Genomic DNA, 26,286 nt, shown 5'->3' with positions numbered 1-26,286 from the left:
AGCCCTCAAAAAACAAGAAGTTTTAACCAATAAAAATTGTAATGGAGGGAACAATGTTGAGGAATGACAGCATTAATAATGAAGGAGACTTATCTCGCTCTCATCACAACCTACATTTTAAAACGCATACACAAACACACAAAGGGCAGACAAGCTTGTGCCTCCTCTAACTCATATTTTCACCAATCTGTCAAGCAAGCAATCAGCCACAGACACATGCTTGCTCACAAATTTAAACTTCACTTATTGACTCATTTTGCTGTCTGCGCTTTGATGTCATCACAGCCACAACCCCTGCCATTCTGCACCATCCCACGCAAAAATCGCTGAACAGAGAACAGTTAAGGGAGTCTGCGCCCTGAGCCTATGAGGCATTAAAGATGTAGAATCCTGCCACACCCCCAAAAGGAGCAGGGAGGGTCAGTGTAGAAGCGTGTAAAACCGCATCATGGCTGATGATACTGCAGACAGTGTGGACCAATAATGCTGCATTAGGGTCTGTGGTCTACTGGTAGAAAGCATAAGCGTGCCTCATGAGGGTTAACCCGGTGTCACTGGGCAGCAAAAAATGCAAAAAACATTAGCAAATGTTTGAAATATTGTTTTAGTAGTAAATGTTTAAAATATTTCAAAAGGGATAATTACAGTTTTGTAAAAATTAATTATGCTAAGCATATTTTTCTATTTTTCCCAGTTGAGACAAATGTCTGTGATTTCATGGCTTGCAGTTTGAAGGCACCATATGCTGAAGTTCTCCTCTTTGATCCCACAGATATCCATAAAATGAGCTAAGGTAAGCTGACACCATATACAGAGATGTAACAAAGCATCTGTAGATTAGTCTAACTAGATGAGTAGGAAAAATAGTAAAATGCCCCAGAACGAAAAACTATTCCTCCAATATATTTACTGCAAGCCTACTTTCGAAAACTTAACTTGTGCAATTGCAGTTCATGCAAACAGATGCATTGCCTCCTTCCTTGTGTCAACATATTACCTGTTAACTGTCTCTTGTTAAGTCCCCTCTCTGCTGCTGAAAACAACCAGCATTCATCCAAAATGGAAAGCCTATTAGCATAGCACATTATCATGTACTTTGTACAATGAGACTGGTGGGACAGGCAAGACAAAAAGGAATAGAACACAATCTCTGAACAATGCCTCAAAATATTCCTGAATAGATATAGATTTAGATACCCAGCTATACTATATATTGGCCCAGAGGATTCTGTGGGTGGGGTGTCAAAATGCTATAGAACAAAGCCAAAGTAAAAGAGTAATTACCTGCATAACAATTAATTCCTCAAACTTGTACCTGAACTCGGCTCTATCAGCTAGATGACAGAGAAGGAGCTGTCATATAAAGCATGATGTTCAGAAATGCTGAGATGTGAGTGGGTGGATTCCTTCACCTGACTTTGAGAGTAAACTAATTGGCTTTATTTACTGGCTGATGTAGGATTATTGTTAATATGGTCTGTCTGTGTATGTGGTTCAATAGGTGTGTGTTTAGTAGAGACAGAGAGACAGAACTGTGCTACAGTGGGTGGTGAAAGCACAGTTGTTTACAGGAGTGTCCTGATTCCCCATTCACTATCCTGCTGGTTGACTGACAGACAGCAAGTTTATCAGCTGCACACACATGGTACAAGAAACGAAGACTGACATAAAGACAGACAGAGAAAAATTATGTTTTCTAGAAACCAAGACTATTGTGATTTGATGAAAATAAACTATAATGACTGTTAAGCAGACATGGATTGGCCGTCGGGAGTACCATAGACAGAAATGGACACAGCGACGCCATAGACTTCGACGGACACCAGTGAAGTCAATTAGAAGCTCTTTTCCGGTGATGGCTGAGCAGCCTCAAACTGAGCTTGACGACGTAGATGTGACGTGAGCAACCTGTCTGAAATTTGTAAGTCTTCTGGTAGCTGTGCCAAGAGAAATCTCAATCATTCTGAATCTTGCAGAGATGGAGAGCGGGAGTTGGAGCTGTTCCTGAGCGTAGGAGCAGGAGCAAAACGTTGCTGAAATATTTTGTTCCGATGCTTTCATTAACTCTCTATGGGCTTCTCCCTTGACTGTATGCCTCCATGTCACCCCCGATTGCCTGCGAGCTTCTCCTGACTATATGGTAATTTCTCTACTGTGCAACAGAAAGTCGCGTAGTTATGACACAATCGTTAGCCTATTTTTACAAAAATGGCTGGCACGGGGCCATAACATGAGATACAAGGTAATGGAGCCTTTTATACATTGTCGTGTTTCTTTAAAAATAAAAATGGACAAATCTCACTTGATTTATTACCTCAGTAAACATTTCAATAATGAGTTTATGGTCTCAATTGCTAGTTTTAAGTCTTCTGTAACACAGAATGATGTTCATTTTTTTTAATTATGGTCTCGTTGATTTTAAAATCGGCAATAAAGCAGGGGGTGTTTTAGGGCGTGGCTATGAAGTGATTGCCAGTGAAAGTGTTCCTCCCTCACTCCTCCCTCTCGTCTAAAATGGTCACATCCGCAACCAGGATGGCTGCACCCGTAACGGCAAACTTGACGACTCATAGCAGAGCTCCACAAACCAACGGGTGACGTCACATGCTCTGTCCATTAATATTATACAGTATATGGCTGCACTCCGGTCGAAAACTTAGGCCCATAGAGAGAAGAGAGGTCACATGATTGGCCCACTTGTGTGCCTTCCATGTGAACACTGGCCATTCACATCCTTGGTCTTTGACTGACTGGCCCACAGAGAGGAGAAATATCATATGATTGGCCCACTGGTTTGTCTCTCATCTGAACACTGGCCAATCACATCTTACTAAGGCCCACTTCCATCCAACCTTAGAGAGGTTGGCGGATAACTCCGCCTGTGACGTTAGCTGTTAGTAAGCTAATGTTAGTTATGTATTAGCAAGCTACTTGCAAACATAGTATTATAGCTTTCTTATTATCAACATTTCACAATAACACAAGTGTTACATACTGTGTACAAAATGTAGCTTTAGCTTAACTTACAGACTTATCACTTGTTAACTAACGTTATACAAGACATATTGATGACAGCCATGCTCCACCCTCAACCTTTAGCCATCTTGCCATCAAGAACCAGGCAGCCTTTCTGACTCAGTGAGTACATTATCATACTCTCTTACTTAGCCTACCACTCAGCTAAGTGAGAGTATTAGGGGCAGGTATGCAGGGTTCAATATTAACTTTTTTTCCACCAGCTAAATGGTTAGTGAATGTTAAAATTTTAATTTTTTTTGGCTGGTGAGTCAAGTAAATCTACCAGCCACTTACATGTTTTACCAGTATTTGGCAAGTAGATGGTGCTAAATTTGAACCCTGCTCGTATGTTCATGTGTTGAAGGTGAATGCAAGGACGGTTGGTGTCCGTCCGATTGTGGTGGGCTGGTCTAGGTCTCAAAAGTCCAGCCCTGCTGTTAAGGAGAATACGAGCAATACAGCTCCATAGTTTAGAATTAAATTCAGAACCATCTAACCAGAGCAAAGGGCATCTCCGTTTACTCTGTGGGTACACCTGAAATCAGCACAGTTCCACTGGCTAAACTCTAACCAGGCCATTGCATAAAATATTGATGCTGTGGACAAGCAAGACACATTTTCTATATTTAATTTAACAAATAACATCAAAGAAGATGGAGAAGAGTGTCTGGTGAATAAACCATGAGCAAAATAGAGGTGAGGAATCAACACTCTGCAGCAGTAAAGCATGAAGGTGCCACTCACTAAAAAAGGTAAAAACAGACAAATAAGACGTACATCTCCATTTTGCCTGCAAACAACATTAAAGCTCAACCTCACTTCAGTGATAACAAAGATGTATACTATTGCAGACAAGGAATTTCCAATGCTTTTGTTCCATGAGGATTGATGAAGTTTAGAGCACGTTCAAGAACCCCCTACCACCTGCTTAACATAGCCTAAAATTCCTCTGGGGATGGGAGTTGAAGACCTTGGACGTTCCCAGTTCACCCTTAATGAATGTTTGGTTTTATCTAATATAAGGTCCACTTATGAAATGTTAAATGAAGACCCTCTGGATGCAAACAAATTGTGCCATTTCTTGCTTGCTGCTGTGGGCATGTCAATGCTCATAGTGACGAGTAAGGAGCTTTATCATTAGCAAACAGTGTGTAAATGAGTAAGTAAATAAGCAAATAACTGCAGAAACATCAGGCACCCCAATTTATATCAATTTTTGTTATTGTTCGACCCCTCCCCTTTTTATGTCGCTGAGAGTCCTGTGTTGCCTAGAATCGCTCAATGCATTGAGAAGTAATTTACTCGTATCCCATAGAAAATTAATAGGCATATGAAGGTGTTATTTATGGACACCTCATGTCTAGCACAGACGCCCAATGACAGAACCCCACTTGGGTTCATATCAGGCAGGCTATTTATCCTTATGACTGCACTCCAGGTTTCTACCTATTACCCATGTGAGCACTGAAGTCCCCCAAGCAGAACTAGGGCGTCTCTCTCTAAGAACCCACGCAGAGACTTCAGGAAGGCTCCAAATTGCTGTTCAGAAGATAAGTCAGACCCTTCCTCACTGTGATACACAGTTACATACAGTGGAGGAAACCCTAACCACGTTATCAGCTTCACCTGCTGCACAATTGGAAAAGAAGCAAACCCATACACCTAACATTGTGGGTGGTGGGCCCACAATTCAGAATGAGCTTGTTGTTTATCATTGTGACAGCATTAAATTACTTGGACTTTCTTTCCAGTACATTGAGAGAAAAAACGGAAATTGGGCTTATGCTGATACAGTTACGTTTTTCCAAATTCTGTTTGTGAGCTGAAACTGTGACTGTTTTATCAGCACTGCTTATGATTCCTCCTCCTTCTGAAATAACATATTTCTTCTATAAGGACAACGTGAGCAACCACACAGAATAACAATAGATAGAATACATCCAAATCGTGCAATTGTGGAATACCCCAGATGATACAAACTCAAGATATTCAACGGGGTTTAGAGATTTACATTTTATATGCTGTGGGACCTACAAGGCAAATACAACTGTGGCATAATACAGCATAGAAAGGAGGGGAAAATAATGCTTTTATGATGCTTTAAGCTTAATTCAGATAGATGGATTACTAAATGGATGCAAGGATGCAAGCTATCGGTTTCTCATCTCGTTTCTGCTCACAGGGGCTATTGGGAGTTTTGTCTGACGCAGCCACCAAAATAACACCCACAATGAGTGTTAACTTTCATTCTTTATGTCCTGAAAAGGTGCTTTCACAAAGATCCAACAGGGCTTGACCAAATACTTTAATATAGCGTGAAAGCTATTTCTTTATATGTAAATTTTTCCTTCTCTCACATCAGGTTTTTAAGCTAGGAGATTATACAATCCCAAGCATCCTGTGCTCATACTTGCTCACTCACTGCTCATTTAGACTGACATGAATACACAGCTGCTGAGCACAAATGACCAAGATCTCAGATATTCCAGTGATCACACAAATTCATTGATTCTGATTATTAACGGCACATTAAAAACATCAGGATTTAACACCTATCACCTACTTCAGATCGTTTAAGCTACAATATACCTTGGTGTGTGTGTGTGTGTGTGTGTGTGTGTGTGTGTGTGTCTTAGCTTATCTGTTGTGCACGGAAGAGATGAGGCAAGGTTAGCTGGTGTGGTGATGACGCTGTTGGACCGGAGAGAAAGCATTCAAGTGAAAAAGGGCATTTATGCACTTAACCCGTTTTCTGATAACTGAATCACTATAGGAGGCCAGGAGGTGTACCAGAGTCTCTGAGAAAACACTATGGTGAGGTGGGCTTACTGTCTGGCCCCATGCCCAGCCTTCAAGGCTTAAAGCTGCCCCAATCATTACTTTCATATGAACCATCGGTCAAATGACTAGTTAACGGTGAAAAAAAACACAAATAATTACCACCCAACTGTGTAGTCTTGTGATACAGAATCAGGTAATTGTGATACGGTGCATTTTAGCATGGTTCAGCAAATCATTTTGGTCTGCCCACAACTTTACTGTTTTGGATCAGTCTCAACCTTCTCATCATCACCCTTGTTTTCAGCTGCAGCAGTCAAAAAGCTCTGATAAACTTACTGTAGGCTACCTGCCCAGTGCCAGTGGTTGAAGAAGTACTCAGATCCTTAAGTAAAAGTACTAGTACCACACTGTAAAAATACTCGGTTACAAGCAAAAGTCCTGCATTGAAAATGTTACTTAAGTAAAAGTATGTAAGTATCATCAGGAAAATGTACTTAAAGTATTAAAAGTAAAAACACTCAATGCAGAAAAATCCTCACATTTTAGAAACTGGAAACGATCAAAACAGTTCTGTCAGTCAACTACTGTATGTGTTTAATCGGCTAATCATTTCAGCTGTACTTGTAGGCCTACAGTATATATTGTTGGGTAGTTTAATTTATAATAAAACATTGTATTATATAAACTACATGTGTTATGTAGAGCTGGGCAATATATCGATATTATATCAATATCGTGATATGAGACTAGATTTCGTCTTAGATTTTGGATATCGTAATATGGCATAAGTGTTGTCTTTTGGTTTTAAAGGCTGCATTACAGTGATGTTCTATTATTTGCCTTTACCCACTTAGTCATTATATCCACATTACTGATGATTATTTATAAAAAATTTCATTGTGTAAATATTTTGTGAAAGCACCAATAGTCAACACTACAATATCGTTGCAGTATCAATATCGAGGTATTTGGTCAAAAAAATCTTGATATTTGATTTTCTCCATATGGCCCAGCCCTAGTGTTATTTGTGCAAAACAGGGCTGTAGTCAAGACCACCTTTGTCGAGTCCAAGACAAGTCCAAGACCAGGACTAGTCGAGACCAAGTCAAGACCGAGTCCAAAGAGGTTCGAGTCCAAGACAAGACCGAGTCCAAAAAAGGTTTGAGTCCGAGTCAAGACCGAGTACAGGACAGAAACGCAGATGCAGGGCGTGCGAAGATAATCTAGTGTGTGATTGGTTATCAGGTGGCCAGTGTTTCACTTTCCCTCCAATATTATAAACATAATAAAGACACCTGGATTCGGTCAAGACCAAAAGCCATATTTGGCAAGACCAGTGGCAGAGACCGAGACAAGTCCAAGTCCAAATACCAGCGAGCCCGAGACAAGTCCAAGACCATAGAAAAACCGCCTTGAGTCCGGACTTGAGTCCGGTCTTGGACTACTACAGCCCTGGTGCAAAAATCTTAATTTGTAAAGTAAATAGTAACTAAAGCTGTCAGATTAATGTAGTGGAGTAAACAGTACATTTCCCTGTAAATGTAGTGGAGTAGAAGTAGAAAGTGGCATGAAAAGACTTAAATCTACTTAGTTACATTCCACCACTGCCCAACGCCAAACGGCCTGCAAAGTTAGCAACTAGTTGGTGAACATATTGGAGTATGTAGCAGCTGGATATTTCGCCCAGGAGTTGGTAAAGACCAAAGCAAAACTAAAAGAAAATGTGAAAAATGTGACTTCAAATGAATGCTAATGTTGCTCTGTGTCTGCTAGATGTGTTAGCAACTGTTTGCTAACACATATCTACTTTATACAGTAATAATATTACATATATAATATTACAACTTGGTTTACCAAGTGGCCACAAATAAATCAAACAATGTATGTTTATGTTCCATGTCTGTGTTTGTACATAGATTAGCATAATTATCAGTAGATTATAAAATCTACTGGATCTAAAGTAGATACAGAGTACAAAGCTACGTCACGAGTGTCTCCCTGCTTTCAAAGTCCCTCATAGTACAAACCTATTCAATTAATCATACGCACAGTATATAGGCACACATTTCTAGCACATTCACATTCCACCCTCTAACCAAGCCTCCATTATTCATTAGCCTCTCTGTAGCTGTTATGCATAGTGCACTCGCCACTCCACAACTCAAACTGGATGTTAGTGTGTTATTAGCCTCTAATGTACATGAGAAGCTCCTTAACCACCTGACATAGAAGTCAGGTCAAATGATGGACTGCGACAAGCACTTCTGCCTCATAGAGGACAAGTGTGAGTGAGCAAAAACGTATGCTTTTCCTACAGTGACATCATATGGCTTGATAGACAGAGCTGCAATAGATGCACACTGACACTGCCCTAGGATTATGTAACAGCACTAGCGCCTAAAAGGGAATACTACTAAATTTTAACACTGTAGGGATGCTATTTGTATGGCTTCAGATCGTTTATTCTGTGTCAGTGCACATTAGAGTTTGTCCTGCCCTCTGATGTCGGGTGTTACAGTGTGCATATAGCATAGTGCTGCAGAGACCAAACTGCAAAAAAGATAACATGGCTGGTAAATAATGACAAGATGCTAAGACTGTGGTTCTTTGAGGATTAGAATGTGTAGATCAGGACCAGGGGTTTATGCATAGACTATACACGCATCGTAAGACACTTTGGTCTTAATGACATAAAATGTTAACAGTCTGAGACACTAAAAAGAGACTTTAGCCTCCTCCTGCAAACACTAAAAGCAACAGCTTTTCCCCTCCCTGCTTTGGTAAAGTGAAGTCCAGCCATGTACGTCAGCTCCATATCTGGCTGAAAGCCTACTGTAACACTATCAACATCATTTATGTGGACAACTTTTCTTGTTTTCTTAACAGAGCTGACCTTTTTAAACATAACCACCTTCACCCAAACTACAGAGGGTCCACTCTGCTGTCTATAAATGTTGAGCTTGCTGTGCAATCAAATACAATCTTCTGACTCTCATCTCATCAACCGTCCCTCACAAAACACTTCTCAATAAAAATGTCCGTTCTGATTAGAGAAAGAGGTAACAGGGTGTACGCAACTCAGTTTGCACAATTATCAAACCTAACTGCTGTTCCTCGCCAACAGACAATGTCTAAACCAGACACCTTACATTCTCTTAAGTCCTCTTCTGGTGATGTAAAATGTGCGCTATTAAACAATATATCACTCTCTAGTAAGAGTTTCTACATTAATGATTTTATTTCTCAGTATGGACTACACATCAAGGCTATTACCAAGACAGCATTTTTCCATCTCAGTAACATTGCAAAAATTCGACACATCTTTAAATTTGAGTGAAATTTGATTGATTGTATGAGTGAAGCCAAAACATCTCGATCACCCCCTGGTGGCTGGCTGCAGTATAGGTCATAAACTCCGCCCCCTCCATGTTAGCGAATGGGACATTGGCCAAAATCAAAATTCAAAGTACGAGTCAAATTAATGTTTCCCAAAGATGGTTTCTGTCATTTTAGGTAGTTCTTATCACACTGAGGTTTGTGTTCGTTTTTCTGAAATGTTTGGTTTTTATTAGTTATTTAATGCTATAAAAACGGGGTGAAAAGTCATGATTGACAGCTGTGATTGACTCGCGATTGGTCGGGAGGGTGTATGGGCGGGAGTTCGATACTGCGGCTCCACCGCCCGATCACTTCTCCGCAGACTCTGGCTCCAAAATTAAAAGATGGAAGCGCCTGTATCCAGGATATTTTGGATTCACTTTTGTAGTCCATGAGAGGAAGTGGAGATGCATCATCCATCTTTATATACAGTCTATGATCCGGACTGATATCAGTACTGCAACATAAATGTGTAAAAAAAACTTGTGCCATGTAAAAATGCATAAAGTCAGCGACCTAGTCATCCTTATTAGAGTAGCTCTGACAGTGTACTGCTAAACATCACACATTAAAACCTTGCTTTTGTGACTTTTGTGATAGCAACAAAAATAATTGTTAGGGTTTGCTGGATGGGAAGACGGAGGGGGATCATTCCCTTGACGGTGCACTAGCAACTCTTACTGGTTGGTCAAGCTGCAAGGGGGGGGCGGGGCATTCTGGGTGTAACGCCCCCAGGGCAGGTGAATAGAGGCAGTTGGTGACTAGATGTATCAGAGGTGACACATGGCAGACTGTAGTACGTTCATTTTTGGCGCTCATCCTATATAATGTATAGCTATTGGGTTTTTTTAACAAATGAACAAATTAGGAAAACCAAACTTTGTCGTCTGTGCCAAGAATTTAAACTTCCTAAAGAAAACAATCAACTGAGACTTTTCAGAAATGGTCTGCCTATGACCTATGACGCTATATTTAGCATGGCTTTGATATGTTGACAGAGCTGGATGCAGATGAACAATGCCATCGTCGGCATCCTTGTCCCCTTTACTTTCCTGAGCTGGACACAACACGCCAACAGACGGAGGACTCAATGCAACTCAAACACTACACCTATGGCAAAATGGCACCATCACATGATGATGATTCATTGGGTGTGTGCAATTCAAACACTACAGTTTGCTGATAAAATACAAAAAAGGTTCACAGAATTGGAGAGAAATACCAATGAATTTCAGCACTCAAATGCGACCCCTCTTGCCATCAAACAGTTTTGTGTCAACACCTCCCACTGTCTCATGAATATGAGCAAGAAAGGTTCTACTCCGGGTGAATGTGAGAAAAATCCAGCAGATTTTATAGACGTAATGGTACATTTTCTGACTAGGAAGTGGGTCCTTTTTACCTCATGTGAACAGACAGGAGCTTAACTAAACAGATGGACAGATGCACAAGCATGCATGCACACACACGCGCACACACACACACACACACACACACACACACACACACACACACACACGTGGAGCATTATTCATGCAGTGGGACGCACCAAAATGAATCCATGTGTGTAAATGTCATCAGTAAATGTCAATAGCTTTTTGAGGCCTGTCCTGAGGACATGGAGCCCAGCATATGGGCCCCAGGACCTAGACGTACCTTTACTTCATACTACTTCATCTATTCTTAATCTACTTTAAATACCTCATCTGCTCATGTGATGAATTAAACAACACATGAGTGGGGGGCTTTTGACAAGCATAAAGCAGAAAAGAGGACATAATGTATATGTTTACAAGAGGATTGCCATCCACTGCAATAAAAGGAAAAGAAGAGTCTTATTTTTTAATATGATGACATATACTGTTCTATGTGGAAGAATTTCAAAACAAGTAATGATTATAGATATAAATAGTCTACTAAAAATGTGAGACATGCACACTGTTTAAACCAATACACCTGGGTTTCCTACCAGTCCTTTTTTGGTAAGAATATCAGGGAAATTACTCATTTAAGATCAAATGTGCCTAAAAAAAAGAGCATCAGGGTGACTCCAGTGATTACAGGTATATGCACATTGTGCTAACATATTTTCATATTGTCTGTACCTCAATGTAGGAAGCGAGCCTGGGGTAGACCCTGTAAGGTCCCAGCACGTGAGACAAAGGGGTGGAGCAGGGGAAGCTGGTGGTCACAGCATGGCTCACTTCAGGTAGAGAAAACACCTTGAAGCCAAACTTCTCATACATCTTCTGCAGTTCTTCATCTGGCTTCTCTTCACCCTCGCACAGGACACTGCCCACGACGTAGCGACATTTCTCTGCTGGCCTCTGAGGGGACAGAGAGAGGATATAAACCATCTACAAATCCACTTAAAAGCCTTCAGTGAGTCACTTCACACTAGTAGAAACTTATCAAACTAACCATCAAACACACAGCAAGGTAACTCTAGGTCCTCTGTTTGAGGAAAGAGACATAAATTGCTCTAACATATACATATATATACATACACACACACACACACACACACACACACACACACACACATATATAATTTAATCAATTGTGAGATATATATATATATATATATATATATATATATAACAATTGATAAAATTTTAGACCCCTATGCACAAGGAAAATGTAAAAGAAATACAGTGAGCTCTTTGGATTGTGTAGGAAAAGCGAAGCAACATCACAAACGATATGGTTGTCACGTCATGGAGCTGAACATATAATAACAGAACTGAGTAGTACGGATTGTCGCAACACTGGTGTAATATTAGTAATATCAATTTAATACAGGGATCATGACATGAGGCTAGATATCGTCTGGGATTTTGGCTATTGTATCATTGTGAAAATTGTATCATTGTGACATCGACTTTGCACCGACTTTCTAATGCCTACTTAATCTGCACTTTACGTAACCTTTTGTATTCTGTATTCCTGTATTGTATTGAATGTGAAACTGTATGTTTTCCTGAATGCTTATGATTTTCTTGGCCAGGTCGCCGTTGCAAATGAGAACCCGTTCTCAACGGCCTACCTGGTTAAATAAAAAAAAGTAAAGATTGATGTTGTCTTCTCCTGGTTTTAAAGATTGTATTACAGTGAGGTAAGCGTTTTGGTATTTTCCATCTTAAATTTGTTTGCAAAACAAAAATTACTACACAAATATAACTGAACCCTGTATTTGATTAATAAACCATGCACAGACCACCAACTTGTTCTTAACCATGTGTCATTATTTTATAACACATGATTATTAATAGCAATAGGTCTTTAAAGCAAACAGGGAGGCCCAGAGAGAGGAAGTGATTGGTAGTAACCTGTGTGTCACTGGTGCGGTTAATACTGTACATGCCTGGAAGTAAAAATAGAAGTTGTTTGATGTAAACTTGTTAGGACGTTGCATCTTCACGTAGTTTCAAGTGTCACTGGACAGAGGGCTGCCAGCACTGGTAAACATCCCACTCCAGATATCAAACAGCCAGGTCACATTATGTGGCAGTTCAAAATGTGTCTGTGCTGCAAAGCATGCTAGATGATCATGCCTGAAATGGACATTTATTTTTTTCCCCAGGCTCTATGCAAAAATTACTTAAAAATATATTACACATTATATTTAGGATTTTACATTTTACCAATCAATAATTCAAATTTTCCATTAAAAGTATTTGTGGGTATCAATTTACAAGTGGTCCCAACCACACTTAATTGTATTAGGATGAGGAAAATGAGGAAATATTGATAAATTGCAGATTTTGGCCCAATTTTCTTTTTTTTTTTTGTAAAGATTCTTTTTTTGGGCTTTTCCGCCTTCAATTTTGACAGGACAGCTAGGTGAGAAAGGGGAGAGAGAGGGGGAAGACATGCAGGAAATCGTCACAGATCAGATTCAAACCCCGGGCCTCTGCGTCGAGGCATAAATATATATGTGCGCCTACTCTACCCACTTATCCAACCCGGCCACGACCCAATTGTTTTTAATATTTGTAGATTTAGCTTCAGGGCAGCATACTTGGTAGCAGGGCTTGTTTGTTTTGCTTCATGACACTTGAGGAGAGCAGATCTGTACTAAATGGGATAAAACATACAAAAACCCTGGTATGGTCCTTTAAGACTTGCTGCTGGTTTCTGCTCTGTGACAGGGGCCGTCTGTGAAGGGCTGGCACTGAGGGGGCACAGATGGGAATCAGCAACACTCATCTTCATGTCCCTGGCATCCTTGCACAATTATCACATCTAACCGCCACAACCTTCTCTTCCTTTTCATCTTATTTCTCACATTCGAGGTTATTTTTGGCTGCATTGTGCTGCTACTACACTGCACTCTTCCCACTGTCATACAAAAGATTTTGTGCCGCAATTCAGCGTTGTTGGCTGCTGGTGGAGAAAAATCCATTTGATCACCCCATCCCTAACCCTCAGTGCCTCTTAATGTCTACCTCATGTGGGTAATAATAATGACTGAAAGTGCTTGTTGAGTATGAGCAGATCATCTTTACTGTCACCTGACAGAGAGCTTTGCCACCATGTTCAACAGTGAGTCAGAGAACACAGATCACCCGCTTTTGACAGGGAATAATTCATTCAAGGCAGGATGAGATTCACTAGATCTATTTACCATTAAGCAAGGAGTCATTGCAAACACAGACAGTCACAATGGCTGTGTGAGCATTGTCGGAGTAAGTCATTACAGCAATGTGACGTGAAGACATAACATGTATTGAAGAAATTACATTTAAAAAAAACATAATAGTAGTTAACATTTTGAGAAATATGACATCTATTTTAACAAAATCATTATTGATATGAAAGCAGAATTTACTTTGCTATTATGGCTTAAATCAATTCCAAATAATAATCAATATTAAGAGTTACCAGCCTGTTTCATCCATAGAAACTTTTTGAAGAACCTTTTATGAACTTGCACTAGATCTAAAATGAGTTCCTCTATGCAGTAACTAGGAACTATTGGAACAGAATTTGCAGTGCTGCGGTCAAAATTTCAATTTGTCCAATACTCTATGTTTAGGACTACCTGCACAACTAATGTAGTGCTAATGTTAGCATGCTAACACACTAAACTAAGATGGTGGACAGTGTCAACATTACACCTGCTAAACATCATTACATTACTATTGTGAGCATGTTAGCATGCAGACATTAGCATTTCTCCCAAAGTATTGCTGTGCTTTTACTACAGCCTCACTAATCCCTCTAATTCTTATTCTCACCTCTATATTCATCATGATATTACATTGCATTTTATTTAGCTGATGCTATCCTATCCAAAGTGACTTACAAGGTAGTTGGCTTGTATAGCATTAAGAGTCTAAGCCTAGGAGTGAAGACTCGTCCTAACCGGTCTCCGGCAGGGAGGCCAGCGATTTGTATGCAAAACCACATACATACAAATAAATTGAAAAAAAAACTCATATATATATATATATATATATATATATATATATATATATATATATATATATATATATATATATATATATATATATATATTAACTTGAACGAAACATGTTTTCATCACATTTAGCTTAAAATCATGAATTATACAATGTTGTAATACAACACAATATAACCATATCATCACTACATTAAGTAAGGGTTAGTCTCGCATTGCCTGACCTACTGTATTTCCACAGCGCTGTGGAGTAAGGTCTGGCTACACCACAGCGACATTCTAGAATAGGAACAAAAATGCTCGGGCTTTTTGCATTTCTTTAAACCAATCACAATCGTCTTGGGGCACTAAAGAAGAAGACATACTTTTATTGATCCCCAGGGGGGAAATTACATTTTTACACTCTGTTGATATTACACAGGCCAGAAATACACATACATGCACAAACAGGACCTATACCATAGACTGTATATTAATGGACAAAGCATCCGGTTCGGCGAAGTGCTGCAAATGCGAAGTGCCTTAAACCTGCATTTTATCTGAATTCCAGCAGGGGGCGACACGTGCGATTGCAAAAGGAGGTTGGTTTCTGTAGAAGTCTATAGCTATGTTTCCATCCACACGTTTTTATCCGAATTAAGTGATATCAAGTGAAAAATACCTTGGAAACAGTAAAATTCGATTGAATTTCATGAATATCGACTCAAATGAAATACGTTAGGTCTCATCAGATTTTATCTTGATCGATATACGGCTTATGCAATAAACGCTGATGGAAACGTTATTTGCCGAATAAATAATGAATTGCGATTAAGTTTTAGGTCATTTTATGGTTGCAACCCGCCACAAAACAAAGAAGAAGAAGTTTTAGTTCATTTCCGCCCAGTATTTCCTCTCTGTTGGCACACATGGCGGGTGTCAACAAAGACAGATGTAAGTGGACGAACAAAGAGACGCACTACCGGGAGTGCCGACACAAATGTCCCTTATGATGCAACAATCGTCTACCACAGCCTGTAGAACGATTGATGGCCAGCCCTTTCTATTGACTAAATCCCTGTAGCCTTCAGCAGGGGGTCTAATCGGGACGTGAGTCCCGTCTATTGCCCCATACACCTGTGGCACAAGGTGCGCTCTGGAGTTACGCAGCGAGATATCATGCGCCTCATCCACTCCAGGTAGGTATATATACCTTTGCATCATCCTCGTTCGTATGGCATTGCACACGGCGTAAACACACCGGTGCACGGTGGTTTTGCTGACTCCAAACGTTTCGCCTACCACTCTGTACTCTGCGCATGTAGCCAATTTGTAGAGCGCAATGGCGATACGCTTCTCGGTTGGAACCGGAGGGCGATAGCTTGCGACATCTGGGAAAAGGGATGGGCCAAAACAATTACACAACAGGTCAAATGTTGTCTTGGTCATCCGAAAATGCTTCAACCAAAGGGTTTCTGTGAAGTGTCTCTGAAACATGATCTCCCAGAACTGTTTGGAGTGCTGTCGTTCCCACACCACAGGCCGCCTCCGTTGTCGTCGGGCATTTACCTGCATCTGCATCATCATAGCAATGTGTTGATAGCGTTGTTGTTTTCTTATTATAGCTTGATATGTCGCTATCAGCTGGCACATAAGCACTATTACAACTTGTGCAATATTTATCATTTGTTGGTAGATGGCATGATCCATTTTGTCTAGCAAAACTTTGTTCGCAAAAGTTAGCTTAAATGTTGTGCGATTCAGTGCGAAAATGAATGGAAACACCTTAACATGTCTAAAATCAATTCGATATACCAATTTGATCGCAAAACAGCATGTGACGTCATTACGCACAGATTTTTATTCGCTTTAAAGCCGTTGGATGGAAACACACTTTCACCAGCTTTATTCGCATGAGTTTTTTTACCGAACTTAAGATAATTCGATTGACAAGTGGATGGAAACTTAGCTTATGAGAAAGTGACCCACTTCTCACTTGATTTATTACCTCAGTAAACATTTTCATAATAAGTTTATGATCTCAATCGCTAGTTTTAAGTCTTCTGCAACACAGAATGATGTTAATTTTTTTAATTATGGTCCCGTTGATTTTAAAATCGACGATAAAGCAAGGGGTGTTTTAGGGCGTGGCTATGATGTGATTGCCAGTGAAAGTGTGTAGTGTAACGTAACGTAGAGTGTAAGGGCTCCTCCCTCACTCCTCCCTCTCGTCTAAAATCGTCACATCCGCAACCGCAAAGACGGGGGAGGCCAGGTTGTTAGTAGGTGTCCTATATCACTTTTTAATGGACACCCTTCAGCCAATCAGAATTAGTATTCAACCAGACCATGGTATAATACTGAATAATAGCCCAGCCCTATGCCATATTAATGTAATTGTCTAAGACCTTTGTTTCTTAGCCTTTTTTGGATTTTTTATCTTCTCATCTAAATTAATTTATGTGCAAGGGTTGGTCTGCATCTCCCTCTTTCCTAGATGAAGGCTTTAACTGTATGGGCTGTCAACCAGCCTCCTGTACAGAGCTACTCCTTGTCAACACTGGTGGTCTATGATAAGACGCAACAATAACCATTCAAACACAGGGGGGATAACAAATGTCCTCTCCCGGTCTTGCTACAGTATCTTATCATCTCGCCATCTCTCATGCTCTCTGCACTGATAGAGTGCGTGTTAGCCAAACCAGTAGTTCACTAATGATATCATTCAGGGCGCTAACTATCATTCACATCCCACACAGTGGCAAGAACAAACAGCAGCCTTGACTGCATCTCATCTCTGCTTCCCTCCAGAAAACACACACAAGAGACTACAGGCAATTAGGAAAGAGAGGAACACCACTCCATGTGCTTGACTTGCCTTCCCCACCAAAGTTGTTTTGTTTGTGTCTGAAATTCTAACACCACAAAAGGTAGAAATTCTGCGGCACTCTAAGTCAGCTGCTGCCAAAGCTGTTTTTTGGAAGACAGTGTGTGATTCCATTTCTCGCAGATAGCTGAGGAAAGCCGCGACTGTGGCTTTTGATTGACCTGGGGGAAAAGCAGAGAGTCAGATAATAGTAATACTGTGGAGGTTTCTACCTTTCTAAGTGAATACTGACATGTTTCTGTACCAAGCTGTAGAAAACCAAAGCAGTTAACAGTGACTTGTAAACTCTAAATCACTAAATGTACATTGAAGCTTTCTGCAAGATTTACACAAATGTTTAATTTCATCCTAAATATGTCTCTGCTGATTTAATGTACGGCACACATTAATTTCCTATATTTCCCTACGCTAAGCGAGCTCGTTAAATCGGGAGGAAAAAAAAGACCAAGAACAGCCAACTCTTGCAGAGCTAATGGTCCAAGGGACTTAAGATGGCTTCCCCTCACAAACGGTGCCATTCCCATCTCCACCAGATTCCCCTAAGCCAGGTCTCCAAGGACCTGTTGGGAAATAAAGTAATTTCAAAAGCAATTCTTTGCATTAGGCTACAACCTTTTTTGATGGATGAGGGCACTCCAATAATTAAAAAAAATGTATGGCTGACAGAGGTAATTCTTTGTTAGCAGACACGTAATGAGGATTTACTCTCTTCATTTGTTCCTTCCCTTCTGGCTATAACGGTATAATGGTTGGGGAGGACAGGCACAAACAAGGCAAGCATCACCACATGAGGACTAGGTCATTAAAACACAACTGCCAACAAAATGCGAAGCTAAATTAGTATTTCTTTAAACCAATCACAATCGTCTTGGGGCGCTAAAGAAGAAGACACACTTTTATTGATCCCCAGGGGGGAAATTACATTTTTACACTCTGTTGATATTACACATTACAAACAGGACTATACATGCATCAATGGTGAGATGTCAGAGTGATGGGGCTGCCCATGGCAGGCGGCCCAAGCAGTTGGGGGGTTCGGTGCCTTGCTCAAGGACACCTTGGCAGTACCCCAAAGTTTAGGACACAGCGTAATGAGGATTTACTCTCTTCATTTTTTTCCTCCTCTTATGTATGGCTTCACTTCTGGCTACCACCACATGGAATGCATTGGTTTGAGTGCTGGCCCTGTTCACAAATGGTTGGGGAGGACAGGAACAAACAAGACAAGCAGCCAATACTCTGCACTTACTGTACCTTGAAGACAGGATCATAATATGAATGGGAGTGATTAGCATTGAAAGAGCATTACATCAGCTCCCTCTTTTTTTTTTAAGAATTTTTTTCGGGGCTTTTCCGCCTTTAATTGACAGGACAGGACAGCTAGGTGAGAAAGGGGAGAGAGAGGGGGAAGACATGCAGGACAGGTCGGATTCGAACCCTGGATCTCTGCAACGAGGCAGAAACCTCAAAGTATATGTGTGCCTGCTCTGCCCATTGAGCCAACCCGGCCACGATCAGCTCCCTCTTTAAACAAACCACATAAACTATGTGAAGGCAACACAGCTGTGAAGCAGGACACAAGAACTTCAAATTAATAAATGTTGCATCAGGAAATTGATTCAATTGGGAAAACAACAAGTTGTTATGCCAAATGCCAATAGAACAGAAGAAGAAGAACACGCATCCTGACCATCCCATAGACTGTATATAACAATGGACCAACAGATCCCGTTGCTCTGGACGGAGACCAGTGAAGGCCGTTAGAAGCACTTTTCCGGTGAGCGCTGAGCGTTACTGAGCAGCCTCCAACTGAGAGAGACGACGTAAATGTGCCGTGAGCAACGTGTCAGAAAGTTGTAAGTCTTCTGGTAGCTGTGCCACGAGAAATCTCAATCATTCTGAATCTTGCAGAGATGGAAAGTTTTAATTGTTCTTTCATGTCAGTCAGTATTAGCATGCTATAAAGATATGCGCATAAAAATATATGAATGGAAACACGGCTAGTAAGGCTCATTTTACAATTTGGGGACAGAAAAACCAACCATCACACTGACTGATAACAGATTAAGCCACTTGAATATGTCAGTGCTTGTTATGATTGTGAAAATAAAAACAAAACTTATTCAAAACATCAATAGGCTATGTCCTCCTTTGGAAGGGGGGGCCCTCAAGCACCCAATTCAGAATATATATCCTCTGCAGTGATGAGGCGTGGGCCCCAATGGCCCCGAGTCAGGAGCCAGTGGAAATCTTTTTTTCAGTCTCTCTCTTTCACCAAATGCAGCTCTGTGCCTTTAGGCTGTGCTCAGACTTAGCTGGTAATTACACGTGGCATCCTGGGAGTTCTGGCATGTATAATTACTGGCATGGATAAGCAGCCTGCTAGAGGCAGGACTCAGTTTTCTTTCGCCACAGTCGTTGAGTTGGTTCACCACTCCTTGGCCAGCTGGACATAGTGTGGCACTCCTCCAGCCAGATGTCACAGAGCAGGGAGATAATCTTCTCTAATAGGAGATATGAATGAATTCCTCCCTCCTGCATAGACTTACTTCCTTCTATACAAATGTCCAACTCTCTCTTCTCCACATCCTTGCTCTCTGTAAGCAGCTCTGATAAATATTCGCCTGTATAACCCAATATCCTGCGCATCATAACACGCGGTGAAAAGCCAATACATGTCACAGGATTGATGGCGAAGAGGATTTTAAGGCATTCTTCACCATCATGTTTCATTGACTAATCGTAACATGTCAGCTTGTATACTCTCAATATACACTCAACAGTTGTGTTCCAGGATAAAAAAGCTCCCCATGTAATAAATTCAGTCTGCCTTCTCATTTTGCAGTATCACACTCATTGTAGAGATGTCCATAAACATTAATGGGGTGCTTTACTATAGGGAGAGCCGGCATGTCCACAATCTTGCATAATATTGACTTGAAGACCTGTGGGACCAGACTCAGAACATCAGCGTATTTATTTCTCATTTTATATCCACCTTTATAACTCCTTGCCAGAAGCCCTGCTTTCATGTTGTTGCTGTCGACAGACAGACAAGCGGCAGTAAAATGCTAATAAATTTGACTAGGAGTGCAGCGATGCTCGGCGCTCTGATCTGAAATTCCGATTGATGAATTGAAGCACTGCGAGGCTCTCAAGGTGAGTCAGAGTCCTACCAATTTATACCCCTCTTCCAAGGCAGTTCCACACCTCGCCTCATCTCTCACCGCCACTCCCATATACATCTACACATGACATTTCATTTTCTCCTGCTTGTCATGGGGAGCCACAAGTGGGTTTGCTTCAGAAGGTAAAACAAAGTGGGAATTCAGTAGATCAGAGGATGAACTAGTTTAGCCTCGATACAAACACAGCGTCAGTGTCAGAGGCAGCTGCATTTGGTGGTAGTTTTACCAAGTATGGACAGACGATCATATCCACTACAGAGTAGACAGCATGATTAAATAAATGGCTTTTCCATATATTTCTACTACCTACTAATTATATCAAGACAATTAAATTACATGTATCTTTGAGTTCCTTACTCTGTTGTAGTTTATTGTTCATTATACACACGCTGGCCTCTGAGCATTCACTACTGTCCACTTTATTAATGAATTTTGCTCAGGGGGTTTCCTTGAAGACAGGCAGCCTGCCTGTAGATTTTTTTACTCCTAGCCATTCTACAACATAACAGGCTACAACCCAGGATTTCAATGATTTAGTCTGTCCTTTACAAGACTGGGATTTGCCCCAATACTTTTAGAAGTACACACTTACAGCCTGAGGCAACTTTGCCTTGAATGGTATAGTAAGGAGTGTTTAAAGTGTAACTAGTGTATTAACTAGCTTGATTCTCGCGATATCACAAGATCACACGAAAATCCATCTTGGCAGGCTTCAATGATGCGTTTGTGTCCGAGCCACCGTGGTTCGGACCAATCAGCGTCCTGTGAGCAGCTACTGGCAGCTATGGGCGTGATTAAGGTGTGTGTGACGACACGGAGAGGCTGCTGTCGGTACAAAACAACAATAGCGGCTCCTCAAGAGGTTAACGTAGAAGATGCTGCAATTGCATCAGGTTATATCAGAACTGTAGAGAATTTCTTCATTGAAAGAAGAGCAAAGAACGACACTGAATTAGATCAGGTCTCACTATTGTATTACTGTGTTGCAAAGTGGCATGCAATTAATGAATAAATTATGCTGTGTGGCAGAAAAAAATTATGCATTACTGTTACGGAGTATAATTCTTTGACATTGTATGATTTACAATTACTCTCTAATGTATCATGCTGTTCTGGGCGTTTCCCATGTTTTGCCAGAAGTTAGAGCAACTAGAGGGGTTATAGGTTATATGACACCATTTAAAGGCGACAAATGGCACGCTCCATGTTAAAATAACAGATTTCTCTAGATTGTTGGGATAATATATATATATATATATAGGTTTAGTTATTTTTAGACGTTTTAATGCAGAAATATTCCACATTATATCTTTAATAAAAAACTACACTACACTAATAAGTACTACACTACACACAATCCTAAAGTGTAACAGCAGCATCTCTGATTGGTGCTTAGAAATGCTTACCACACCCGCAAATGGCTAGGGAGTTACTGCTACCATTGAACTCTACGATCGTTATACACAGTCTTGAACTTTTGCCTTTTTTCTGTTTTCCAATGCCTCAACTGTGTGAGGAGAGAACGTCTGTCAACCACTCCCCTTTACCAGTGCAGACCAGTGATATCAAACAGCTGTCCAGAGAGCTGTCTGACTTGCCAACTAGATTTAGCCACTATAACAAATGCCTGCCATTTTCATATTCAGTGATTCATTTCATCCATTGTATTAGTTAGTTTTGAATGATGGTCCTCAGGACACAGAGTCCTGCTGTGGGATTATATTACAATTTGAATGCAATATGAATGCAAATGACTGCAATTTATTGAAAACCAGCAATACTAAACCACTATAGTAGTGTCAGTGACCAATTAATACACAGACACCTGTATAGGTTTGAAATCGTGAATTATAAGAGGATAAGTCTCACTACTTAGCCTATGCCATGGTAATAAATGAAGTATAACAATCAATATGGTTTTGAGGATGGGCCTCCCTCCCTCCCACACAACTCAATTCCAATGCCAACACTGTCATCTAGTGGCTCTAGTGTGCAGTAAGCAAACAGGCTTATAATGTCCAGTGCAGGGGAAGGCTGAAGTACGGAGTATACTCACTAATTAACACTATTTTCTTAGTAAATACTCAAATACAAGATGTAGCTCAAAAACTCTGCTCATTGACTTAATGAAGAAATAAGAGTCAGTTTCAGTGATTTGTGAATACTTCCCTGTACCTTCTAAATTTAATAAACAGTGATCTGCATGGTAACCACTTAGAAGAAGGTGATTCTGGCTATGACTAGGCCTACATCTCTGAGAACTGGTGGGCTCCAGACAATACAAAGACATGTATTCCATTCCTACATACAAAATTTAAACCAGCCTGTGGTCGCCACCATGTATGCGAGAATTGTTTGCATTAACAGTCAACTCTATTAGAACAACTGTGTTTATTTTTCCTTAAAGAAATCCTGACAAGAACAATTAGGAATTTTTCCCTATTCTGAGCTGGTGATTTTACTGGTTTGTACCATTATTACACACAATACTAAACACATTTGAAGACTTTAGGGCACAGTAGCACAGTGAGAGAGTTAGTTGCTGTGGGCTCCTAAACTTTGAATAACTTTAATTAGTGACATAATGTGATGTCTAATCTATATCTACAAGGAAGTCAGAGGTCTAACATCCTCAGATTAAGTCAAAACAGACACAGACCCCAGAACAGAGTCATCAGATCCTTATATAAATCTCTCTGCCCTGCAGAGACTTCTGAACATTCTATAATGGCCCCTTATGATCCAGACTCTCCACACACCAGCAGAGAAGCTCCTCAATGAGCCTCCTGCCACAACTTTCCACTGGCATGACTCACAGTCAGGGTTTCCACTTAAAGCCTTTACTTAAAAAAGGGCCGCGCGCTACAGAGAAAATGGCAGGGGTAAGCAGAAAGACAAACAAAGTGTCGCCAGTGTGCCACATTCTTTTTTCCACAAAGGATAAGTAGGAACCAGTAACCATAAAAACACAATTGGCTTAACAATACAAACGCAAAGGCAATCAACTCCATAGTCTATGCACATTATCAACTACTCTGAGTTACTGTGCAAATATAGCTAATGTGCCAAAAGCCTCCGTTTTGCCATACTGTTTGTCAAATTACTTAACTAAATCGGCCATAACAAACTCAGCACTCAAATGTCAGCAGAACGGACACAATATAAGATAAGATCTATTTAAAGAAAAAAAACAGATTGTAGAGTTATTTTTGTTGTTAAGTCACAGATTAAGATATAAATAGGCAATATTCTGTTTTTGTGAAATTTTACCATGTGTGTGTACTCTTCCCGCATCAGCTGGGAACTCAATAATCAGTCCCATCTAACAGACAGCTGTTGTGCAGACATTTTTGGTAAAATGTAAAAAAAAAAAGTAAAAACAAAACTTGTGATGAACGGCAGATCTCAGCTGCGGAATGACCCATTTATACAAAATTTGGTTTCGGATTAGGATCAGAATGACATAAGGAGATGCATTGTTTCTCGCATCTGGATTGTGACTGTAACTTCATAATCATTTAGACTAGACTAAAAAGTGCACACAGACATGTATCACGTCTCTTCGGACACATGTGAAGAGGCTGTGTTTGTCCTTCTAGTTTGGAGTCCGGTTACCATTTTTGAGTCAGAAGCAGACTGAAGCACCCTGGCGCCACAGATGAGAGGAAGGAAAAGTATCAACAGTGCAACGTGGCATTGAACAGCTGACTGGTTTCATCATCCAGGCTCAGTTCCTTCAAAAGGCAGCTTGTATATTTAACCACTTGAGCCAAACATGCTGAATTACAGTAAATAACATCTAGTCTACCAAGACCTTCAGACAGGACCATTGCTCAGTAGATTGTACAAACTTTTTTTTAGAGCTAATCGATCAGTTGATTAATGGATTACTTAATGGACAGAAAGTTAAAGAGCAACAGTTTATTCGTTTTAGTCAATTTTAAGGAAAAAACATGACAATTTGCTGCTTTTCTTTGTCATATGACAGTATGTGAAATATATTTTTGGTTTTGGACTATTGGCTGGACAAAAGAAGCTGATATCAAGCCTCTGGGACTTTTTTCTTCTTTTTTAAAAAAAAAAATATTTTACAGCTCTATTTACATTACACTTTCATATCTCCAAGACAAAACTGCTGCTTAGTTACCCTCCATAAACAATCACAACTCATTAGATACTCTGAAATGGTGTAAATCTAAGTTATAAATACATAATATCAAACCCTCATGTGACCTTTAAAACTCTGGCCAGGTCAAACAAAGCATATCTCACCAACTGTAACATCTTATCAGGAAACAAGGTACATTGGGTTTTGTGGTCATGTCATGAGGTCAAGTGTAATAACAGTGCTGTGTGTAGTTAGACTAACAGGGGCTGAGTCCTCCGGTCTCACCTGTTTGGGGTCATCGTAGAAGACACCAACGGTGCTCAGCTTTGGCCCAATGCTGCAGCTCTCTGTGTAGGCTGCACCGCAATCCTTGTATGATCCCTCTTTGAACTTATAAGCAATGGTAACACTTTTGACAGGAGGTGGCCCAGTCTTTATAATCACGTCACACAGTAGTCCCGAGTATAGCAGGAAGCCACCAACTGTCACAATCAAACACACCAGGAGCACGACTAACAAGAGCACCAGAATTAAATCAGACATGATTTCTTCTCGTACAGCTGCAGTCAGTGCAATCAGCAAAAATATCTGTCTAGCCTAAAAAAAACGTCCTCCTCCGGGTTACACACACCGAGAGTGTGGTCCAGCTGCTTCACACGACAACGCAAAAAAAACGTGGCTATACAAGAGACAGTATTAATTTGGTTTTCACAGTCGCAATAACCTGAAACGAAGGAAAAAGCAGTCGTTCAAGTTGACACGAAAGACAGTTTGTTTATGGTATTTCCCCAAACACTGAACATGCTTCCTGGATGGTCCATTCTTATCCGCAGAGGGGGGTGGCGTCACTGTGTTTTTTAAACGACTGCTTTCTATAGATTAATCACAAAATATCGAAATATCGAATCAACATAATATGTACAAATAATCAATACATGTGACTTATCTTAATCAATGTAAACCTTAGTTAGTGACCATAGCATTCGCATTTATGGCAAAATACCCCTTTCCATTTACGTGGTTCAACCCAAGAGCTGTACAGAAAGATAGAGCGCTGTAACAAGAAGCGGTGATTTTCTGTTTTCTTTTAAATATGTTGTTCTTTCACTGATTCCCGTGCTCTATAAATGATTCGAGGAACTTATGTTAAGGATGTCGGTGCTATCAGACAGTTGTCAGTGCTGCTTTAAAGGACTGCAGACACAAACATTAAAGGTTTTGTTCAAACAGCATTGTAAAGTCCTGCTGACGTCAAATTCACCAAACTATGGAAAGTCATTAAGGACAAAATATGAAGCGAAACAGAAAACAAATTTGAGCAGAATCCATAGCCTGTTACAGTCTATGGCAGAATCCAGAGGAGTTGGTGTGACGGGACAGATTTATAAGCTCAGCACAGGCTCTGTAAACAAGTTAGGACAAATCAGTTGTGTGATAATGTTTCAAAGCAAAAAGTAGTTTTCCTGGTTTGCTGCAGTATGTTCAAAGCTGTGTGCTGTCAGTTTTTGTATAGTCTCTCATAGAG

General features: G+C 40.4%; 1 protein-coding gene across 1 annotated transcript in view; it reads right to left on the bottom strand.

The window, feature by feature from the left end:
* tex264a (testis expressed 264, ER-phagy receptor a) overlaps positions 1 to 25,304 on the bottom strand; it is a 76,645-nt gene extending 51,341 nt beyond the window's left edge. Inside the window, exons 1-2 of the mRNA XM_031287668.2 lie at positions 25,047 to 25,304; positions 11,283 to 11,504 (exon numbers count right to left, since the gene is read on the bottom strand). Coding sequence (XP_031143528.1) covers positions 11,283 to 11,504; positions 25,047 to 25,304 — 480 coding nt within the window. The remainder of the gene's footprint in view (positions 1 to 11,282; positions 11,505 to 25,046) is intronic.
* Positions 25,305 to 26,286: the final 982 nt, after the last annotated feature.

This window comes from Sander lucioperca, chromosome 6, assembly GCF_008315115.2.
Source record: "Sander lucioperca isolate FBNREF2018 chromosome 6, SLUC_FBN_1.2, whole genome shotgun sequence".
Lineage (NCBI taxonomy): Eukaryota > Metazoa > Chordata > Actinopteri > Perciformes > Percidae > Sander > Sander lucioperca.
The sequence above is the reverse complement of the archived record's forward strand: the minus strand, read 5'-3'. Positions and strand labels throughout refer to the sequence as shown.